We start from the raw sequence: 18,232 nt of genomic DNA, 5'->3' as shown, positions 1-18,232 counted from the left end.
TCTTCTTTGTCATATAATTTCCCTTCATCCTTAATTGTTTGTATCTTGTCTTTTGTTTTAGTTTTACTTCTTATATAGTTGTAGAACAACTTTGGTTGGTCAGTACTTTTATCTACATTGTCTCATTCAAACTGTATTTGAGATTCCCTTCTTATCTTAGTATAATTATTTCTTGCCCGTTTATTATTTTCTTTAGCTCTCTCACTTCCATGTCTTCTGTATCTGTTTTAGAGTAAATCCCTCTTAATTTTAGCTTTTTGACAATCATCGTTAAACCACTTTTTTATTCTTTCAGTCTCTGTCTTATAGTGAAGAATAAACATCTGTACTCGTGTTTTGTAAAACATACAAAATTTTTCATACTGCTCGTTGATGTCCCGATCCTTTAGCTCTTTCTTCCAGTCTATTTTCAGGAAATACCTTTTTAATTCTTCATAGTTTCCCTTTTTGTAATTAACTGCTTCTTGTAATCTACATCTTCATTTTCTACATCATGTGTGTTTGTGTGTCACTAAACCTTAGTGTGTGTGACCTACACTAATATGAATAATCCCATACAGTGTGCGGTCCCGACACTTGCAACGAATGTGAAATGATGGACTCTAGCGGCGTATGCCGTCCCATCTGGGGCTGCCAGCCGTAGAAGACTGTAGAGCTTCGAGGGATATTGGTTGATTAAGAATTTCGTCACGTGGCCGAGTGAGAATGGTAAATGGCTAAATATTTTCACAGACCAACAGTTATGTTTATTTGAAGAAAAAAAAGACCATTTTTGCGCCCACAACTGGGTAGGGAAACTGTGAAGTCCACATTATGAGACCTGAGGTGCCACTGCAGAAACTTTCTGAGTATCACATGCATAATTTTTTATGTTTGCGTTAAATGAGCAATTATCTGTTTGCTGAAAATAAATAGCGTAATCTTTTAATTTCTTAAATCCCAAGTGAGCTTTAGAGCAGCCCTGTGCAACCTGCGGCCCTCAGAGGCTTTCATTGTGGCCCTTTCTCCTAAAAATAAATAAGCTATAGTGCGGCCCCCAGAGAGAGAGAGAGAGAGAGAGAGAGAGAGAGAGAGTGTTACCAACTAGAGCCCACCGAAGGTTTGACTAAATTCATATTCTTGTGTACCAATTTTACCATCTTTTTTCCATTATATATATCTGCTGAAAATGTGGTATTAATTATATTGCAATCTATCTCACTAGGGTAGCCTTTCATTTGCTCATTAATGGTTAGGAAAATGTGTGTTTGATAATTCTTATGTTAATGATCCCAGTTAACCAATAATTAATTATGTTTGTACATTATAATAATAAGATACGGTAGCCTTTCATTTGCTCATTTATAGTAAGGAAAATACTTTTGTTTCGGACAATTCTTATTTTTGTGATCCCAATTTAAATAAAATCAGTAACAAACTAATTATCTATCTTTATCAGTATAATCTCACATAATATGTCTTCGATCGTAGTAAATAACATGAAATAGTAAGTTAGTAAGGTTATGTGGCCCTCCATACCAACAGAGTCGTGACTAGTGGCCCTTTGGGAAAAAAGGTTGCACATCCCTGCTTTAGAGCCATACAAAACAGCATTGTAGAACTGGAAAAAAATAAAACTTCACGGGACTTTTCTTGCTTTTCCATAAATCCTTCGGCAAGTAAGATGAAAACTGCAACTTGAATTCTGTAAAGAAACAAATATCTTTTGGAATGCTAGACCTCCTTAGTATAGTCGGTCCAAATTAGCTTGGTCAATTTGCACCGAGAAGCCCCTCCCCCATTCTGGCTAAGCTCCGCCCCCCTTTCATCTGATTGGCTGTTGATGACATCATAGATTGTATCAAAGACACGTACCAAATATATATGATTGAGATAATCTATTGCTTCTTTCATGATTAAAAAATATTCGAAACTTAATTGAATAACGACACTCTACTTAAACAATCAATAACATCATCTAAGAAACAAAGTACAATCAATTAAAATATAGCAAATTTTCAATTGAGAACGGGCCCTGCAAAACGAGCACTGAAGGCGATGATAGTAGGCTATCTATAAAGTAATGCACACTTTCCGTCATTATTTCCTACATAGCTCATTCACATAGGCATACCAAATATAATCACATAAAAAAATATACTCTATAATAACTGAATACAGGTAGGAGTCGCTCTACAAGAAAAAAGATATAAGGAAGTTAGGGAGTTCATAGAGTGGCAACAAAGATTGTACCAAGTATCAGGGACTTGTCATATGATGAAAGACTGGCAAAGTTACATCTACCAACGTTGGAAAAAGGAGAGAAAGGGGGGACTTGATAACTTGATGGTTTGGGTTACATGAGATACTAGATGACATGGAAGGAGACTGAAGATGAGTGATTGTAGAAGAGATATCAAAAAGTAGTTTCCCCATATAGAAAAATTGATGAATGAAACAGTTTGGATAAGGAGATAGTAAATGAAAGAAGTATACAGGGATTCAAGGCTAAGTTGGACACACACACACACACACACACACACACACACACATCTATCGATGCTACCTAGATGTATTATCTAGGTAGCATCGACAGATGGTCCATTATGCAACTGCCTGGTTGCAGCTGTTGAGCCTCACAGTGGAGCCTTGCCAGATGCACTGCCAATCAGCTTAGGGACTGCTGATAGTAAAATTAGAATTATAAAAACAAAGTTATCAGGTTCTGCTTCAGATTTGGAAGAATCACCGGTACCACCGAAAATACTAGCATATTCCTTTTAATCTTTATCTTCCTCTGAATTGTCAACAGTAGGCAGCAGTGGCACCTTCTATACTTTCGGCTTCCTGAGAGGTGTTAGTGTCACTACTAGCAATCATAGTACTACTAGTGCTAGCTATCGAGGTGCTGGGCCTTACATCACCATGGAGATAGGTAAATCATAAAAATAGCAGCTCCTAGCGGGAGTGCGCTTAGTTACAACATTTCTAGCACGTACGACGGGGTTTTGACAAGCGGACAGACGTGTTTATATATATATATATATATATATATATATATATACCTATATATATATATATATATATATATATATATATATATATATATATATATATATATATATATATATATATATATATATATATATATATATATATATACCGGTCCACTACTCGAATTACAACAAAAAGACATAATGTAGGCTACTTAGTACTGGCCCTTATGTATATTTGCCTCTTATGGCCCGATTGCAGAATATTTATATCGGCCTTATATTGGCCCGATAAACGAAATCCTCGAACTACAACAAAAAGACGTAATGTAGGTTACTTATTACTGGCCCGATGTACATTTGCCTCTTATGGCCCGATTGCAGAATATTTATATCGGCCTTATATTGGCCCGATAAACGAAATCCTCGAACTACAACAAAAAGACGTAATGTAGGTTACTTATTACTGGCCCGATGTACATTTGCCTCTTATGGCCCGATTGCAGAATATTTATATTAGGCGGCCTTATATTGGCAAATACGATAAACGAAATACTTGAGATATGCCATAGTTCCGTTATTCGCCGGTATCGGCCATATATCGATGCTTACGTTTTCTCAAATTTCATTAACATTCATTTCTACAATTAACTTTGCAGTGGTAACTAATCATGTCGTCATAATAGCTAACAGATATATATTAATTGAAGTCTTACTGCTGGATCAGGAAAAGTATATCAATGGTTAAACTTAATATAAATAAAGTATAAAGGGTTCAATGTATATGTAAGAATACACAAAGACTATACCAACTTATATATTATCTATAACGATATTCATGACTGGATTAGTTACCCGTGTAAAGTTGTAGGAATTGAATATTAATGAAATTTGAGAAAACATTAAATATCGACTGCAAATATGAATGAGTGACAAGATTAATAAGTATATGGTTTCCTAATACATTTTATATGGAGTCAGTGGAGAGACGAGTGGACGAGTGATTGAGGCAGTGAAAGAGTTCTTGGAGAGCATTTGGTCTGCAAGATGAAGGCAACGATATCTTGCCACGAGTAGTTGAACACCGACTTTCTGTATATTTTGTTTTCTTTCAATAATAATGTCCTGCCTGGGGGTTGGGATGGCATCCTTCTCCCTTCCTTTGTTGTTTACCACTCTCTCTACTGTATCTCTCATTTCTTTCTAGTGCTTGGGGCAAGTCCCCCCCGTTTTTATTTTTTATTGTCTTTGGGAGCCCTCCCCCCTCCTTGTTCCCCTCCTACCATGTGCTTTTTTTATTTTTATTTATTTTAATTTTTGTATGCTACCTACACATGTATTAATAGTTGTATATAATCACACTTGTCCTGCTATTTCTCCCTTGTTGTTTACCTGCAACAATAAACTATCAATCAATCAATCGTATGAGCTGCCGATACAAAGGCAGGCATGGCTGGGGAGAAATCTCAAGCCACCTGTGACATCAAGATCAAGGGGATACACATCACAACAAGAAAAGCCACAGGCAACCCACACTGCCGGGGCCGTTGAGGCCGTGGTTCCATGGCCTAACCATCCCCCCAAAACACTGAAGGAGAAGAGGAATTCTTGACCGAGACAAATAGCCCTTGGGTGAGTGAGCTGACACCTGCTGGCTGGGGGGAAGGGGTAGTGGACGCGGTGGTGCTGGAAGTCATGAAGGTATACGTAGATTAACATGTTTACTAAAGCACACAGCAACCTTACTTAAGTCTGGCCAGTTGAGCAGGAATAGGCCCCTAGTCCAAAGGCATATTATGACAAACGGTCTTGAATGGGCCTGAAACCTCATCAATGGTAAACGGTAAACCTGCATCTTAGGGGTACTAGAGGCTGTGGCTTTATGGCCTACCCAAAGTGAACTCACTAAAACTGATCGGTGCGGTAGGACCCTTGAAGATACTCTAAGTGAGCATTTTCTGCATATAGCCGCTGCCCCGAAAACAATGAAGATGAGAAGATTTATGTACATCTTTGTATTTCTCTAGAATTTCACCCGGTAATTGTGGAGATTCACTACGCGCCTCCAAAATACAATTATTACGCCTCCATATTATACTTAAGGGAAGAAATACATGTCCGTTAACCATAATATGAAGGCGGAAAAACTTAAAAGTAAAGAAAAAGTGGTGAAGGTAGTGAAAAGGCATCTTATACATACGCGCACTTTGCTTTGGTGTTGGTGGCGGCTCTTGTTGCTCTTGCAGTATTGGGAGGTGAGCAGTGTTGCCAACGATCTGGTTAGCGATGGTAGGTTTAGTTAGCGATTAGCCCATGCATGTGAAACCAGGTCCACCATGCGTGGTTATTTTTTTTTTGGAACATGCACCTTTACCTAATACTATACCCGGCCCAAACCTTCACAAAACCCTTTGGGTAAAGGTGTGCGTTCTAAAAATAAATAAATAACCACGCGTGGTGGACCTGGTCTCACATGCATGGGCTCATCGCTAACTAAACATACCATTGCTAACCGGATTGTTGGCAACACTGCCACCGCCGCCGCCACCAAAACAGCGTGCGTATGTATATGCCTTTTCACTACCTTTACCACTTTTTCTTTACTTTTAAGTTTTTCCACCTTCATATTATGGTTAAGGGACATGTATTTCGTCCCTTAACCCTTTCATTGCTAAACGCTCGCAGCAAGAGTTAGGCGTATTTGCTGGTGGCGCTAAACGCTCACTGCGAGCTCCACCCGCACTCAAATCTCCCGCGTATGAGAGTGCTCCAACACTAATTCTCACAATACAGGATTGCCAGTTGAGTGGGTTCTTCACTAAATTTGGTGGAAAGTCATATCAGCCCAGTGCGGCAAATCTACGGACGAATAACTGGTGGATGTTCTTGCCCAATATAGTGGCATTTTTGCATAGCTTCACCTATCACCTGACTGATTCTTTGACCAAATAGTTGTAAATATTGCAGTTGGCAATACTCCCTTGCCAGAGTCTGAAGGAGAGATGTCCGCAGTTACCTCAATATGGCTGATCATCCCGCACGCACCGACGTAAGTGTTAACATTCAACACTCCCTGAACGTGCATGTACGTTCGCAAGAGAGGCATACATAACCGACTCCTATAGATCTAGACCTCCTCAATCCAGTGGTGTTTTTGGTTATTAGCTGTGAATAGTTTTTGAGATACAGAGGTTAGAAGAGACCCCCATTGGGCTGCCCGACTGCGCCTGAGGGGATAGTCGTGTCCACACCGCGCGCAAGGAAAGGGTTAAGTATAATATGGAGGGGTAATATCGTATTTTGGAGGTACGTAGTGAATCTCCACAATTACCTTTCACCCAGCTCAATCAGGTGATTGACACCATTTTTCCTGGGTATTATTTCAGTAGATATATATGTAATTGGTTGCAGAGAGCATGTGCCATTATCCTCTTGGCAATGGTGGTTGTGTTATTCCTCCTCTTCTTACTTGTAGAAGGTGGTGTAGTAGGAGCTATTATGGTGGAAGAATATAGATAAGACCAAGCAATTCTGGGAGACAACAGGTTTCTACTCAAGCTCATCCCTATACTGTCCAAATTCCTTATGCAAGAGTTTACCAGCATCTTCACTTTCATTCCTTACACTTGTTAACTCTGGAACAATCTTCCTTCATCTTTATTTCCTCCTGCCTATGACTTGAGCTCTTTCAAGAGGAGAGCATCAAGACACCTCTCCTCCCAAAATTGACCTCTCTTTTGGCCACTTTTTAAAACTTTTTATAGGGCCAGTGATTAGCAGGCACTTTTTCCCCTTATTGTTTTCTTTTTTTTGCCCTTGAGGTGCTTCCTTTATTGTAAAATAAGATAATAATAAAAAACAATGGACAGCCAGCTGATTAAACACTGTGAACTTGGTGAAACTCATGAGTGTCAGTGTGGATGCTGAATTGGATAATTTGGGGTACTGCTTTTGTCTATTTTTCAGTATTTTTCGATTCCTCCCCTCCTTGATTTTTCTCAACGTTACCTAAATGTAAAATTGACCCTCGACTGAAAATTCTGAACCATCAGGATTTCTGAAGTATTGAACACCGGGTTATCAGGCTTTTGCTGTACCAACCAACCAGCTACTTGATATTTACATTACCTGGTATTTGTAGCTGGAGGCATGCATTGATAGATAGTTTGCAGTAGTGTGATGCATTTGAGGGGTCAAAGAGATAACAGTGTTCCATTCTCAATTATGTACAAGTCCCTCTCTATTGGATTACACTTTATGTATGCAAACATGGCTTTTTATTTATTAAATTTCATTTTATTTATTTTTTATTTATTTTCTTGTTTTTTGAGTAGGAGGCCTCTCATAAGCTGGTAAAATGGTTAAATCAGCAAGACCTCTCCCCAGATTGTATATGCAAATTTAAAAGAGCTTTTATGATATATGAATCTTCACACTTCCAAAATAATCATTGCATATTTATAAATAATGAAAGGATGTGTCATTTCATACTGTGTTACTTTGTCTATGTCCCCCCCCCCTTTTTTTTCTTTTTTTTTTACTGTACATCGTTACCACTTCAGCCTCTTTCTATTTCACTGGATTGATGTTTAAATTTTAATAACATTTTTTAAGGGGGTCACCATATGGACTGGACTCCTCCACCCTTTCTATCATTCATAGTGTAATATAGTTACTAGTCAACAACAGTGCCACCAAGAAACTGTCAGTTATTTGCCTGCATCATAAAGGCCTTGTTAGCCATTGTGAATTTATCTGATTTGATTGTATCTTCTATATTTCAGACCGCTTTGCCATCTATCGGGTATCCATTGCAATGAAAGAATTGAGAAGCAAGATTAGACAAGCAGGGCTGACTAAGATTTACAGAATCTGGTTAGTCGTATTGCTGATGGCAGCTAAGGTGTATGGGGAATATTATTATGTTGCCAACTGTTCATCCCTGTTGCCTGGACAATATCTGTGCAATGAGCTGAACATTGACCCCCAAAACCAGCAACTCAAAGGATGCACCAAGGAGGGCTATGCTCGTATCCCCTGCACTTCAGCTCCAGGCATTATTTGCCGAGAAACCAACAATGGCACTTTTGAACGCGAGGTGCCCTGCAGGTTTGTTTACTAATTGTTCAATGGATATTTACCAGCTGCTCAAATTTTATCTCATCTCTTCACCATCCCTCTTTCCCTTCTTTCCTCATCTCCATATCTTATATCAAACTACTACTTGATTTGTCCTAGTCCCTTACCTCTTAGGGGGCTTTGTGGTGCAGTGATTAGCACACTCAGCACACAACTGAGAGAGCCCGGGTTCGATTCCCAGGTGGAGTGGAAAAATTTGGGCGGCTTTTCCGATACCCTACGCCCCTGTCCACCCAGCAGTGAATGGGCACCAGGTATTAATCGGGGGTTGTGTCCCGTCTCCTGGGATCTGTTCCCTTCTCCTATAATCCCTTCCCCTTCTCTCTCTCTCCGGCATATGACCACAGATGTTGCGGCGACTAAATGAAACTTTCCAAAAAACTTCATCCTTAGAGATAGACGAGATGGTGGTGCTGCCATCAGGGTTAACCCTTTCAATACGATGACGCCTACGTAGGCGTCATATTTCTATTCTGTTTCTTCTTCTATTGAGTTGTCCCGTACTTTGTGTTGGTTACTAAGTAAAGACGCCGTATGCTGTCCTTGAAATCCTATTGCTCCTCCCACCATCCTTGTTCCCAACAATCACAAAAAATGAGCTACAGTATGCACCGCCTTCTTCCCGCCTTGTGTCTAAAATTAGGAAGTCTCATTGGCTCTCTCTCTCTCTCTCTCTCTCTCTCTCTCTCTCTCTCTCTCTCAGACACCGAGGCGCCGACACCATCATGTCTCGCCAACGTTGCCAGATTGCCGTATTCAGCCTCCTATTTTTGCCGATTTCCAACCCAAAAACTGCCTCCTCGACCCCAATAACTGCCTATATAAATAGATATCGGTAAAATAATTAATTAATGATGTCTTTTGGCAATTGCTATGGCTCAGAAATAGGTAAATACGAGGCTCTGAGTACGATAATCTGGCAACGGTGCGTCTCGCCCACCTCTCTCTCTCTCTCTCTCTCTCTCTCTCTCTCTCTCTGCCAGACACCAAGGTGCCAACACCACCACTCCTTGCCTACCTCTCTCTCTCTCTCTCTCTCTCTCTCTCTCTCTCTCTCTCACACACACACACACACACACACGCACACACACACACATACATAGTCTGTGATGACAAAGGAGTATCTGGCAGCTCTTTGGATAACAGAGTTGTATTTGCTGATAATTTCTCGACATTCTTCCTCCTCTACACAATCATCTGCTTTCTCTATTTCTTTCCCCCTTGCCCCTTTCTCCCCTTTCTTTATTTCACTTTTTTCCTTTTATTTTGTGTTGATGCAATTTATATTATGCATAACAGGTATATGTTGACTCGTCGTGTATGCTGCTTTGCAAATATGGGATACATGTAATGAGGGCTTTCAGCAGCATAATATACGGAGGTGACAAGCAGATACATGCCGGCTCAGGTTTCCGCGCGGCCGTGCACGCCGTATATCAGCCAGGTCGGCTTTTTGAACATCCGGCGCGAAGGGGTTAAGGAGAGTTTGGAAAGATGAAGAAGTAAAATTGTTTGAGATATTTTGGGCTAGGTATCAGAAGTTCCTGAAAGAATTTGAGAAAGCCAGGTTGTGACATTTTCTATTGATGAAGGAGTTCTCGGTGTTGGAGAATAGATTTGGTACCGTTCCGGGTGGAAATGTAAAGATCATGTTTAGCTGGATTGCGAAGGCTCTGGTACATTTTGTGAGCTGCCTCTCTATCTTTGATAGCACGAAAACATACATGGTTGAACCAAGGCTTTTTAGCATGAGGGGTAGAGAAAGAAGATAGAAGAAGATAGAAGGAAAGAGAGAACAATCGATGGTGTTATTATTGAAAGGGGCTCACAGGAATGTGGCTGCTGCTGAGTATTATTCTATGTATTGTTTTTATAGCTTCTCAACGGACATACTTCTCACCTTCACTTGTATCCACATGTTTTCTCCCTCCGCGACGTGCGAGGATTCTAAAATGTTCTCTCCACTCCTTGGTGCCGTGGCTGTCAGCTGCGGACAGTGCTGCGTGATTTGTTCACACTTCGAAAACCACAGTTGTCACGGATGCTGTGATTGGTTGACTCGTGAAAAGGCGCCTGTGAGGGAAATCCCTCCTCTCAGCAATTCGGCACGTCAGTGGCGCCTTTGAATATGTTTTTATCAGGATCCAGCTGAAATGAAAGGCGCTGCTGGTATGCCATTTTAAATGTCTCTTTTTGTTAACTGGTGCCTGTCGGCAAGGGGTGTTTTGAGTATACGGCCCCTGGACCATTGGGCCTGTTCTTCGGTAAGATAGGATGTACAGTCGTCTCTCAAATAGTACGGTTTCCAATAGTACGGTTTCGGTTTTATACGGATTGTCGTGGAAGAATTTTTTTAGGATTTTAAAATTTTCCGCTTGTCGCACCAAGTAGCCATGGTGTGAGTGGCAACACTGTTCTACCATAACACCTGCTGAAAGCATCCCAAAGCGTTCGAGATAGGTGTTCACCTTGCAGAAGAATTCAGATTTAAGAGAAGTTACGATTTGGGATGAGTTACGTTGCAGTAGGGAGAGCATACCACGTTAATGAGAGCAGTTAGGGGAGGCGGTGGCTGAGTCGACAGAGTGATGACGACGTGGCGGAAGATCACCCACATGCTGTCCGGTGTGACAGACTGATCGGTCCCCCCTTCTTCTGGAGTGTTTTATGGGGCTAGTTAGGCTGTGGGACCACGGCCTCCAGAGCCTCAAAATTGGTTCCCCCTGGTCGCACCCTCTACTGTGCATGCGCCTTCCCATGTTCATTCATTCATTCATTTCATGGACGCCTGCTCCTAGGAGCTCCCACCAGGGGATGGCCACGGCAGAAGAGCTTCCCATGTTTACATGCACTACTCAGTCCACTCCAAAATAGATTCACCTCCGGAAGAATCGGTCCGTTCAAGCTCACCAGCACCTTACCATTATCAGTATAATAAGCAAAGTGATTGTGTATGCACCCATTGGTGCTCTTAAACCTCGCCTCTTAAGCTTGTCTCTTATACATTTTATTGTTTTGTGGATGCTTACAATTTTCCTAAGAAAAATGAAAGCGTCCAATGAAAGTGTGTTTTTATTTAGGGTAAAGATTCGTATTAGGTCCGTGCCAGTATCTCATAATCTACATTATGAAACATCAGTATCTCTTCATATATCTTTTCTACAAACCTTCAACAGTCATGGAAACTCTTTGAAAATCCAATTCAAGGACTTTTTTTTTACTCTTGAAAATAGGGGATAATGTTTACGAAAGTGCGTGGCCTCCTCTGCTGGCATGGCGACGCTGCAAGCAGAGCCGCAAAATAGCTCGCAGAGGGCTTAGGGTCGGGGAGCATATTTAAACTACTCCAGCCGAACTTTACGACCTACTAACGGGGGGGCTGCACCCCCCTCGACCCCCCCTTCTAACCAGGGGGGGCTACACCCCCCACTGGACCCCCCCCTCATGTATATGTTACTTATTTCAGCGAGGAGGTATTTCTCGCAACACCCGCTGCAGCGTCACCGCGGCCAGCACCAGAGGAGGCGACGCGCTTCCGTAAACATTATCTCATATTTTCAAGAGTAAAAAAAAAAGTCCTTGAATTGGATTTTCAAAGTGTTTCCATGACTGTTGAAGGTTTGTAGAAAAGATATATGAAGAGATACTGATGTTTCATAAGGTAGGTAATGAGATACTGGCACGGACCTAAAACGAATCTTAACCTTATTTAGATTCAAATAAAAATATTCCGATATCTGAAAAAATCCGAAATCCGCAACACTTTCGTCCCATGAATTTCGGATAAGGGATTTTCAACCTGTAGTCATAAAATGATGAATGTATATAATAAACAGGTTGAGAATCCCTTATCCAAAATCCCTGGGACCGAGAGTGTTGCGGATTTTGGATTTTTTCGGAATTTGGAATATGCAGGCCCTTTTGACATTTTCAACAACATCTTTACACTACAGAGCACACAACACACGGTAATCACAATGAGTAATGAGCGAAGGTGTTACTGTGATGACTGCTGACAACAAACTAATGCATAGCAGCACCAGAGTTGCCAGGTCGTGGACTGTGTTCCTGCCAAATCCCATCCCAAAACTGCCCAAAACCTGCAGTGGTGCCATGGCAGATGTTTTTACGCCCGAAGTGTCAATGCAGCAGTAGGTGTACCCGCCCAATTGGGCAGGTAGACCACAGACCTGGCAACCCTGAGCAGCACACAACAGCTGTACGTGGTGGAACCTTCCCATCACTTTGTGGAACTATCCATTCGTGACGTGTCATGTCAACATTAAAAAAACTCATATTTTGGAGGTTTTTGGATTTTGGAATTTCAGATCAAGGATTCTCAACCTGTCCTACTCAATTTTGAATCATTCTTTACTTCACTAAAAAGGAAGACTTGCTGTGGCTCAGAACCAATTAGATCCTGTTCATGTAAATTAATGTTACCATTTTGGCAAAAATGACTTATGGTGACACTTTTTACAGTACCAATTAATTTCCAAAATAGAGAGGTCACTGTATAATCAATAAATAATGAGAAGTTAGTAGAGATCACACCAGATCTTATCTGCAGTATCATGAAATCATAATGATCAGTTTAGCTGTATTGATCTAGAGTTTCTAGACAGTATTTATGTATTAACTGCATGGTGAGATATTAGAATCATATTTAATGCTTTATATTATTTAGGAATACATGTTTAAATCTGTCCATAAGCTGCAGAAAAGTTAAGTCAAGATATATATTATAAACCATTCGTCTAAGTCATTATGCTTTCTAGCATAAAATATGTTTTTTATTCTAGATACACAAATGGCTACTCATATGAGACAGCGTTGCTTCTATCAGTGTTTCTGGGCATGTTTGGCATTGATCGCATCTACTTGGGATACTATGCTGTTGGGCTGGCCAAGTTCTGTACCCTTGGCTTCCTCTTCCTTGGACAACTGATAGATATTATCCTTATTGCTACCCAAACCATTGGGCCAGCTGATGGGTCGCATTATGTCATCAGTTACTTTGGAGCTGGCATTACAGTGATTCGCATGGATAACACCACACACAGGATGCCTCAAGAGGACTGGGTCTTAGGTCAGGGCTCTAAGGAGCTCTAGTGTTGTTATTTTTTTTTTTAGGAAGCTGATCTCAAAATTGTGATTAGTATTGTAAATGATCTTTTCATAAAATACTACCTCACTCTGTATTTGAACAATGGTTATAAACATAATTTTAATCAAGGAATTAAATGTTTGTATTGATGATCATCCTCATCTCTCTAGTAGAACAGCTAAATAGTAAAGATTCTGAATTCTTTTAATTTTTCTATGATGTATATAGATATTAAGAAAACAGCATTAAATTTTAACTAGATTATAAAGTTTATATGTGTATATATACAGCATGCACGCCTATTACACATCTTCACACTACACGAAACACCTACTACGTGAGGATCTGAAAGTACAGTACCCTCCTGAGTTTCGCGCTTGCTTTGTTCTGAAGGTACAGCGCTAAACTCAAGTATCATGAAACGTGGGATATTGAAAACACTGAAAAAGCACTTATTTGTTCTGGCCCGTGGAGAAGCCGACTTTTTTTCCACTTTACTCCCTTATTACTGTATTTGACAGCTTATAAGATGCACTTTTTTCCCCAAAAAAATGTCCCAGAAAATCACCCTGTGTCTTATAAGGTCAAGGTTCAGCTTTGGGTTACTGGCTAGTGAAGTTTTAGTGCTGCAGTGGCACTTGATTAAAACCGCAAACCTCTCTGCAAACGTAAACAAGGTGGCGATCGCTTCTACACCAACAATGGCAACTCTTTTCTAAAGTAACAGTGTATTACAGTAATATTTACTGCTACTTCATATAAAATAACACCAGTCATGAAAAAAATTAAGTGACGACGTTTAACCATGCTTGTGCCTAAACAAACTAGTGGACGGTTGTACACCAAACCTGATGACGCATGCATGACACACTTTCTTTTGTTATAAAAGTGTACAAATTTTTTTTAACTAAAAATGCGATATGGAGAATAAATAAAATTTATTTTCACACTTCCTAATGCTTTAAAAATGTATTAAAATATTACAATAACCAGAATTACGATGAAGAATAATAAATAATACAAAAATATGATGTCCGAACTTTATACCCGTTATCCCCTTGAACAATGTTGCTGTTTACACCATGTTTGTTTATGTCTCAAAGCAGTACCCTTGAGTCTCTGAGAAGGAACAGGTCTGGTAGGTCCCTGCAAATATTAAGGGTTTTAAATGTAAAATATTGGTATTCAATAAAGATCTGAATACATATGAAACTTTAAAAATGACCTGATACAGAGGAGGGTTACGAATGTCAGGTGAAAAATCTTCACTTGACATTCGTAGTTAATCCCATTTATTATATATTTTTTTCGAATGCCTGCCCAAATTGGGGGGTGCGTCTTATAAGCCGTCAAATACGGTATCTCAAAACATGTACCTTGGAAAAAGGAAGAAAATGGAAAGAGAGATCGAGTCGTTTTGAAGCTGCAGCTGAAAGCAGCTGCCTTACAATTGGCTGACAGTTCTGAAAACACGCTTGTGATGTAGTGTGAGTCTGATGACGCCATCGACAGCGCTCACCCAATCTACTGGAACAGGTCCCACAGCATAGGGTGTTCTCTTGTCTTGTCAATTAAATAGTAAACAAAGCAGCTCTGCCAGTCCACTTTACGAGTCTCTTGACCATCTTTTACTGCTCCTCACTCCTTGGCCACTGCTGTGCCGTCATCTCTTTGTTTACATACAGCCACGCTGTTGCTCGTACCCACCAACATTTTCCATCCCTACGGAACAACCAACAACTTGCTCCCGGTCGAGCGTACAGGCAACCGCGGCTGCCCGTAGCTCCAATGGTTGAAGGAAAACGGCCAATGTGACACTGCCTTTTAAGGCAGTGCATGTGACTCCGACGGTATGTAGACGTGTCCCGTACATGTCAAAGCAGCGTGAATCTCGGGGTGATAATGTATGAAAGTCGGGATGATAAGAATTTAGGACTAATCACGAAACTCGAGGATCTCGAAACTTGAAGAACGCAAAACTCAGGAGGGTACTGTATAACCCACAAACTCAAAGTGCGTGAGCTGAACCCAGGGGCGTATTTAGGACCTTGAAACATTGGGGGCTTAGCCCATCTCAAAATGCTGGGTGGTTGGAGGCGAGAGAAGCGCAGAGTTTTTAGGGTAATTCTGAGGCCTCTCTGACATACATTATGGCAATAATATGGCAAGTGTGTCATCATAAAACTTTCAAGGTCATTATCAAATTATGGTAAAGCATAAGCACATTTAAGTGCTTAAGACTGATGTATCATACATATAAATGTACTGTACAGACAACTTCAAATTAAAATTTATTCTTTCAGGTACATTTACTGCAGAGAACAAGGCACGAAAGACTGATGAAAATCAATTGGCCATTTTTACAAAGTACTATAGTAAAATAAAGAACACCTGAGTAAGTGAACATCAAGTAATTAGCAATCAGTAACTATCATTTTTCACAAATTCATCTAGTTTTTTATTAAATTTATTCTGTTACCAAGGAGATAGAAAACTACAACTCGGCACTCTTACACTTAACTCTTGTTTTTTGCCTGGAAAAAATAAAAAATGTCCGTGTCTGGAAATTAGACCGCCAACACGTTCAATATAATACCCCTTTTTGTCAATAGGAAGATTAAGCAACTCATTTTGTAAATAATATTAATATTAATAGTATCCACAATTTAAGTCTGAAGAAAAAATAACTTCACACTCCAGCGGCAACGGAATAATCGGTTTATTTTGCTCTACTCACCTAAAAAAAAGAAGAAAAAAACTTTCAGCCTTATAATAGATGATATAATAGATGTATTGTTTATCCCGTTGTCATAGCCTAGCTAATCATATCACGATAGTAAATAATTTGGCCTGTCAGGTTTCATCTCATGCAGGCTTCTACTCTACTACTACATTTTATAAATTTAGATCCTAGTTTTTACTCCTGCCATGTCATCAGTTCCTGCAGGCTGCAAGTTTATTTAATACAGGGTTAAAGACGTATTAAAAGCTTTTTTTACCGTTATGCTTTTAACTTATTTTTATATCAACGAAGTTCGATCTTGTGTAATTGTCACGTAACTATACAATGACCACAGGTTTTTGCCCACAGCAAAATATCAATAAATTACCTCTTGAAATTCGTTAAATGATAACTGGATCCTTTGAAAATTGGAAAAATTACGGTCCCTCGTTCCACTTAGAACTGCTGAATGCTGGAGCAATTTGGTGCAGCGTGCACATTTCCATTTACAGTATATATAACTACCATATTTTTTTAAGGATTTAGTATACCTTGTGTGACAAAACGTTGAGAACCACTCAGCTAGACTGTGGATACTTGCTAGCTGGCTAAAGAGCCCTCTGCTTCACCAACCGGAGCTAACAGACAATGTAAAGGCAGCGGCAGTCTCCCGTCATGACTCCTCTGCAGTTACAGCAACAGCAGGAAGTAACTCTTCCTTCGCCTGCTCTTGCCTTGCAGTCTGCAACTCATTGCCTTGGTTCCCTTTCTATTTGAAAAAAAGCTGCTTATATCCACAGCCTCAGACTCAGGTCTTGGTTGCTACCACCAATCAACAACTTCTCCGTATTGAATGTCATTTCCCATTTGTGTGACCATTTGCTTATTCTATCGAGATCTTGGCTCAGGGCTACACAGTCTTCTTCATTAGCCACCCTCCTCATTATATTAGCATCATCAGCAAACATATTCATATAGCTTGTCACCCCTTCTGTCATGTCATTAATATATATTACAAACATAGTCAGAGCCAACACCGATCCTTGGGGGACTCCACTAATCACTTCCATTCAGCTTGATTTATTATTCCTAATGACTGTTCTCATTTCTCTCTTCGTCAAAAAGTCCATAATGTTTTTGACCCAGACGGCTGGTAGAGATGCCCAATTCTTTCAAGGGGGAGGCCCAACAACGGGGGGTGTCGGAAAGAGCCCACCTTTCCACTCCCATGGCACCGGGCAGGTGTCGGACCCATACGTTCCAGCACCCTACCGGAACGCATGGTGCAGCAATATACTTATATATAAAAAAATAAAATAAAAATAAAATAAAAAAAATTAGTATTGAAAATATTCCAGTAACACAAAGTATAACATACCTAGGAGTCAAAATAACGAACAACAAAAACTGCTTCAAGGACTTCAAAAAACAAAGACTAACAAAAGCTAGTGAGCTAGCTAACATTACATACAGTGTAATAGCAAGATGTTGTAACAGATTACTAATTAGCAAAACTTACTGGAAGGGGATGGCACTGTCAGTAGTACTCTTTTCAGGTGAAAGGAGAGAATACTAATTTACAGTGTACAGAAAACTTCGTCTACAGGGCAATATTACAAGTCCCAACTTATGCCGCCAACAATGTCTTAAGAGGGGATATTGGTGCCTCATCTTGCTATGCCAGAGACATGAAAATTAAATTACTATTTGCCAAGCATTTGCTGAAATAAGACAGAAAAAAACTTGGCCAGAAATATATTCGTTAGGGAAATAGAAAACACTGACACAGAATGGACTAAAACTTTAAAGAAATATATGAATGAACTAAATATAAATATGACACAACTTGTTAGTCTTACAAAGAATAATATAACAGAAAAAGTAAGGAAATGGAACTCAACGAAATGTAAAAACGAACTACAGACAAAATCAACATTAAGGATATGATAATTGAACAAAAAGGTCTTAAAAGAAGAAACTTGGGCAGACAACACACTGGGAACAAAATTAATATTAAGAGGAAGAACTAACACCCTAACTTTAAGCCGGAGGAACAGGTTTCAGAAGAAAAGTGATTAGTGTCCGTGTTGTTGTGGTGCAGAAATAGAAACTTTAGAACATTTTCTGCTGAACTGTGAAGAATATGAAGAAATAAGTCAAGACCAAAATTTTATACAGAACACAGAAAACCAAGACAGAGACTACTTAATAGCCAATATACTAGTGTTTCAACCATGAACACTGGAGGAAATTGAAAATGGGAAAAAATATATCGCAAAAATCTGGAATAGA

The 18,232-nt window shown here is 39.9% G+C and overlaps 2 protein-coding genes across 2 annotated transcripts in view; both read left to right on the top strand.

Annotated features, from left to right (window-relative positions):
• The window catches only part of LOC126980956 (2,4-dienoyl-CoA reductase [(3E)-enoyl-CoA-producing], mitochondrial-like), a 28,976-nt gene extending 27,347 nt beyond the window's left edge, over positions 1-1,629 (top strand). Inside the window, exon 9 of the transcript XR_007733683.1 lies at positions 561-1,629. The gene's annotated coding sequence lies outside the window, so the exon portion shown is untranslated. The remainder of the gene's footprint in view (positions 1-560) is intronic.
• Positions 1,630-4,435: 2,806 nt separating this feature from the next.
• Positions 4,436-14,249, top strand: LOC126980955 (TM2 domain-containing protein CG10795-like). The gene is made up of 3 exons (XM_050831423.1): positions 4,436-4,604; positions 7,757-8,081; positions 12,914-14,249. The coding sequence occupies exons 2-3, from the start codon at positions 7,789-7,791 to the stop codon at positions 13,221-13,223; spliced, it is 603 nt and encodes a 200-aa protein (XP_050687380.1). The 5' UTR covers positions 4,436-4,604; positions 7,757-7,788; the 3' UTR covers positions 13,224-14,249.
• The last annotated feature ends 3,983 nt before the right edge of the window (positions 14,250-18,232 follow it).

The sequence above is a fragment of the Eriocheir sinensis genome, chromosome 46 (genome assembly GCF_024679095.1).
Source record: "Eriocheir sinensis breed Jianghai 21 chromosome 46, ASM2467909v1, whole genome shotgun sequence".
Classification (NCBI taxonomy): Eukaryota; Metazoa; Arthropoda; class Malacostraca; order Decapoda; family Varunidae; genus Eriocheir; species Eriocheir sinensis.
Note: the sequence above shows the minus strand (reverse complement) of the source record. Positions and strands in the feature narration are given on the sequence as shown.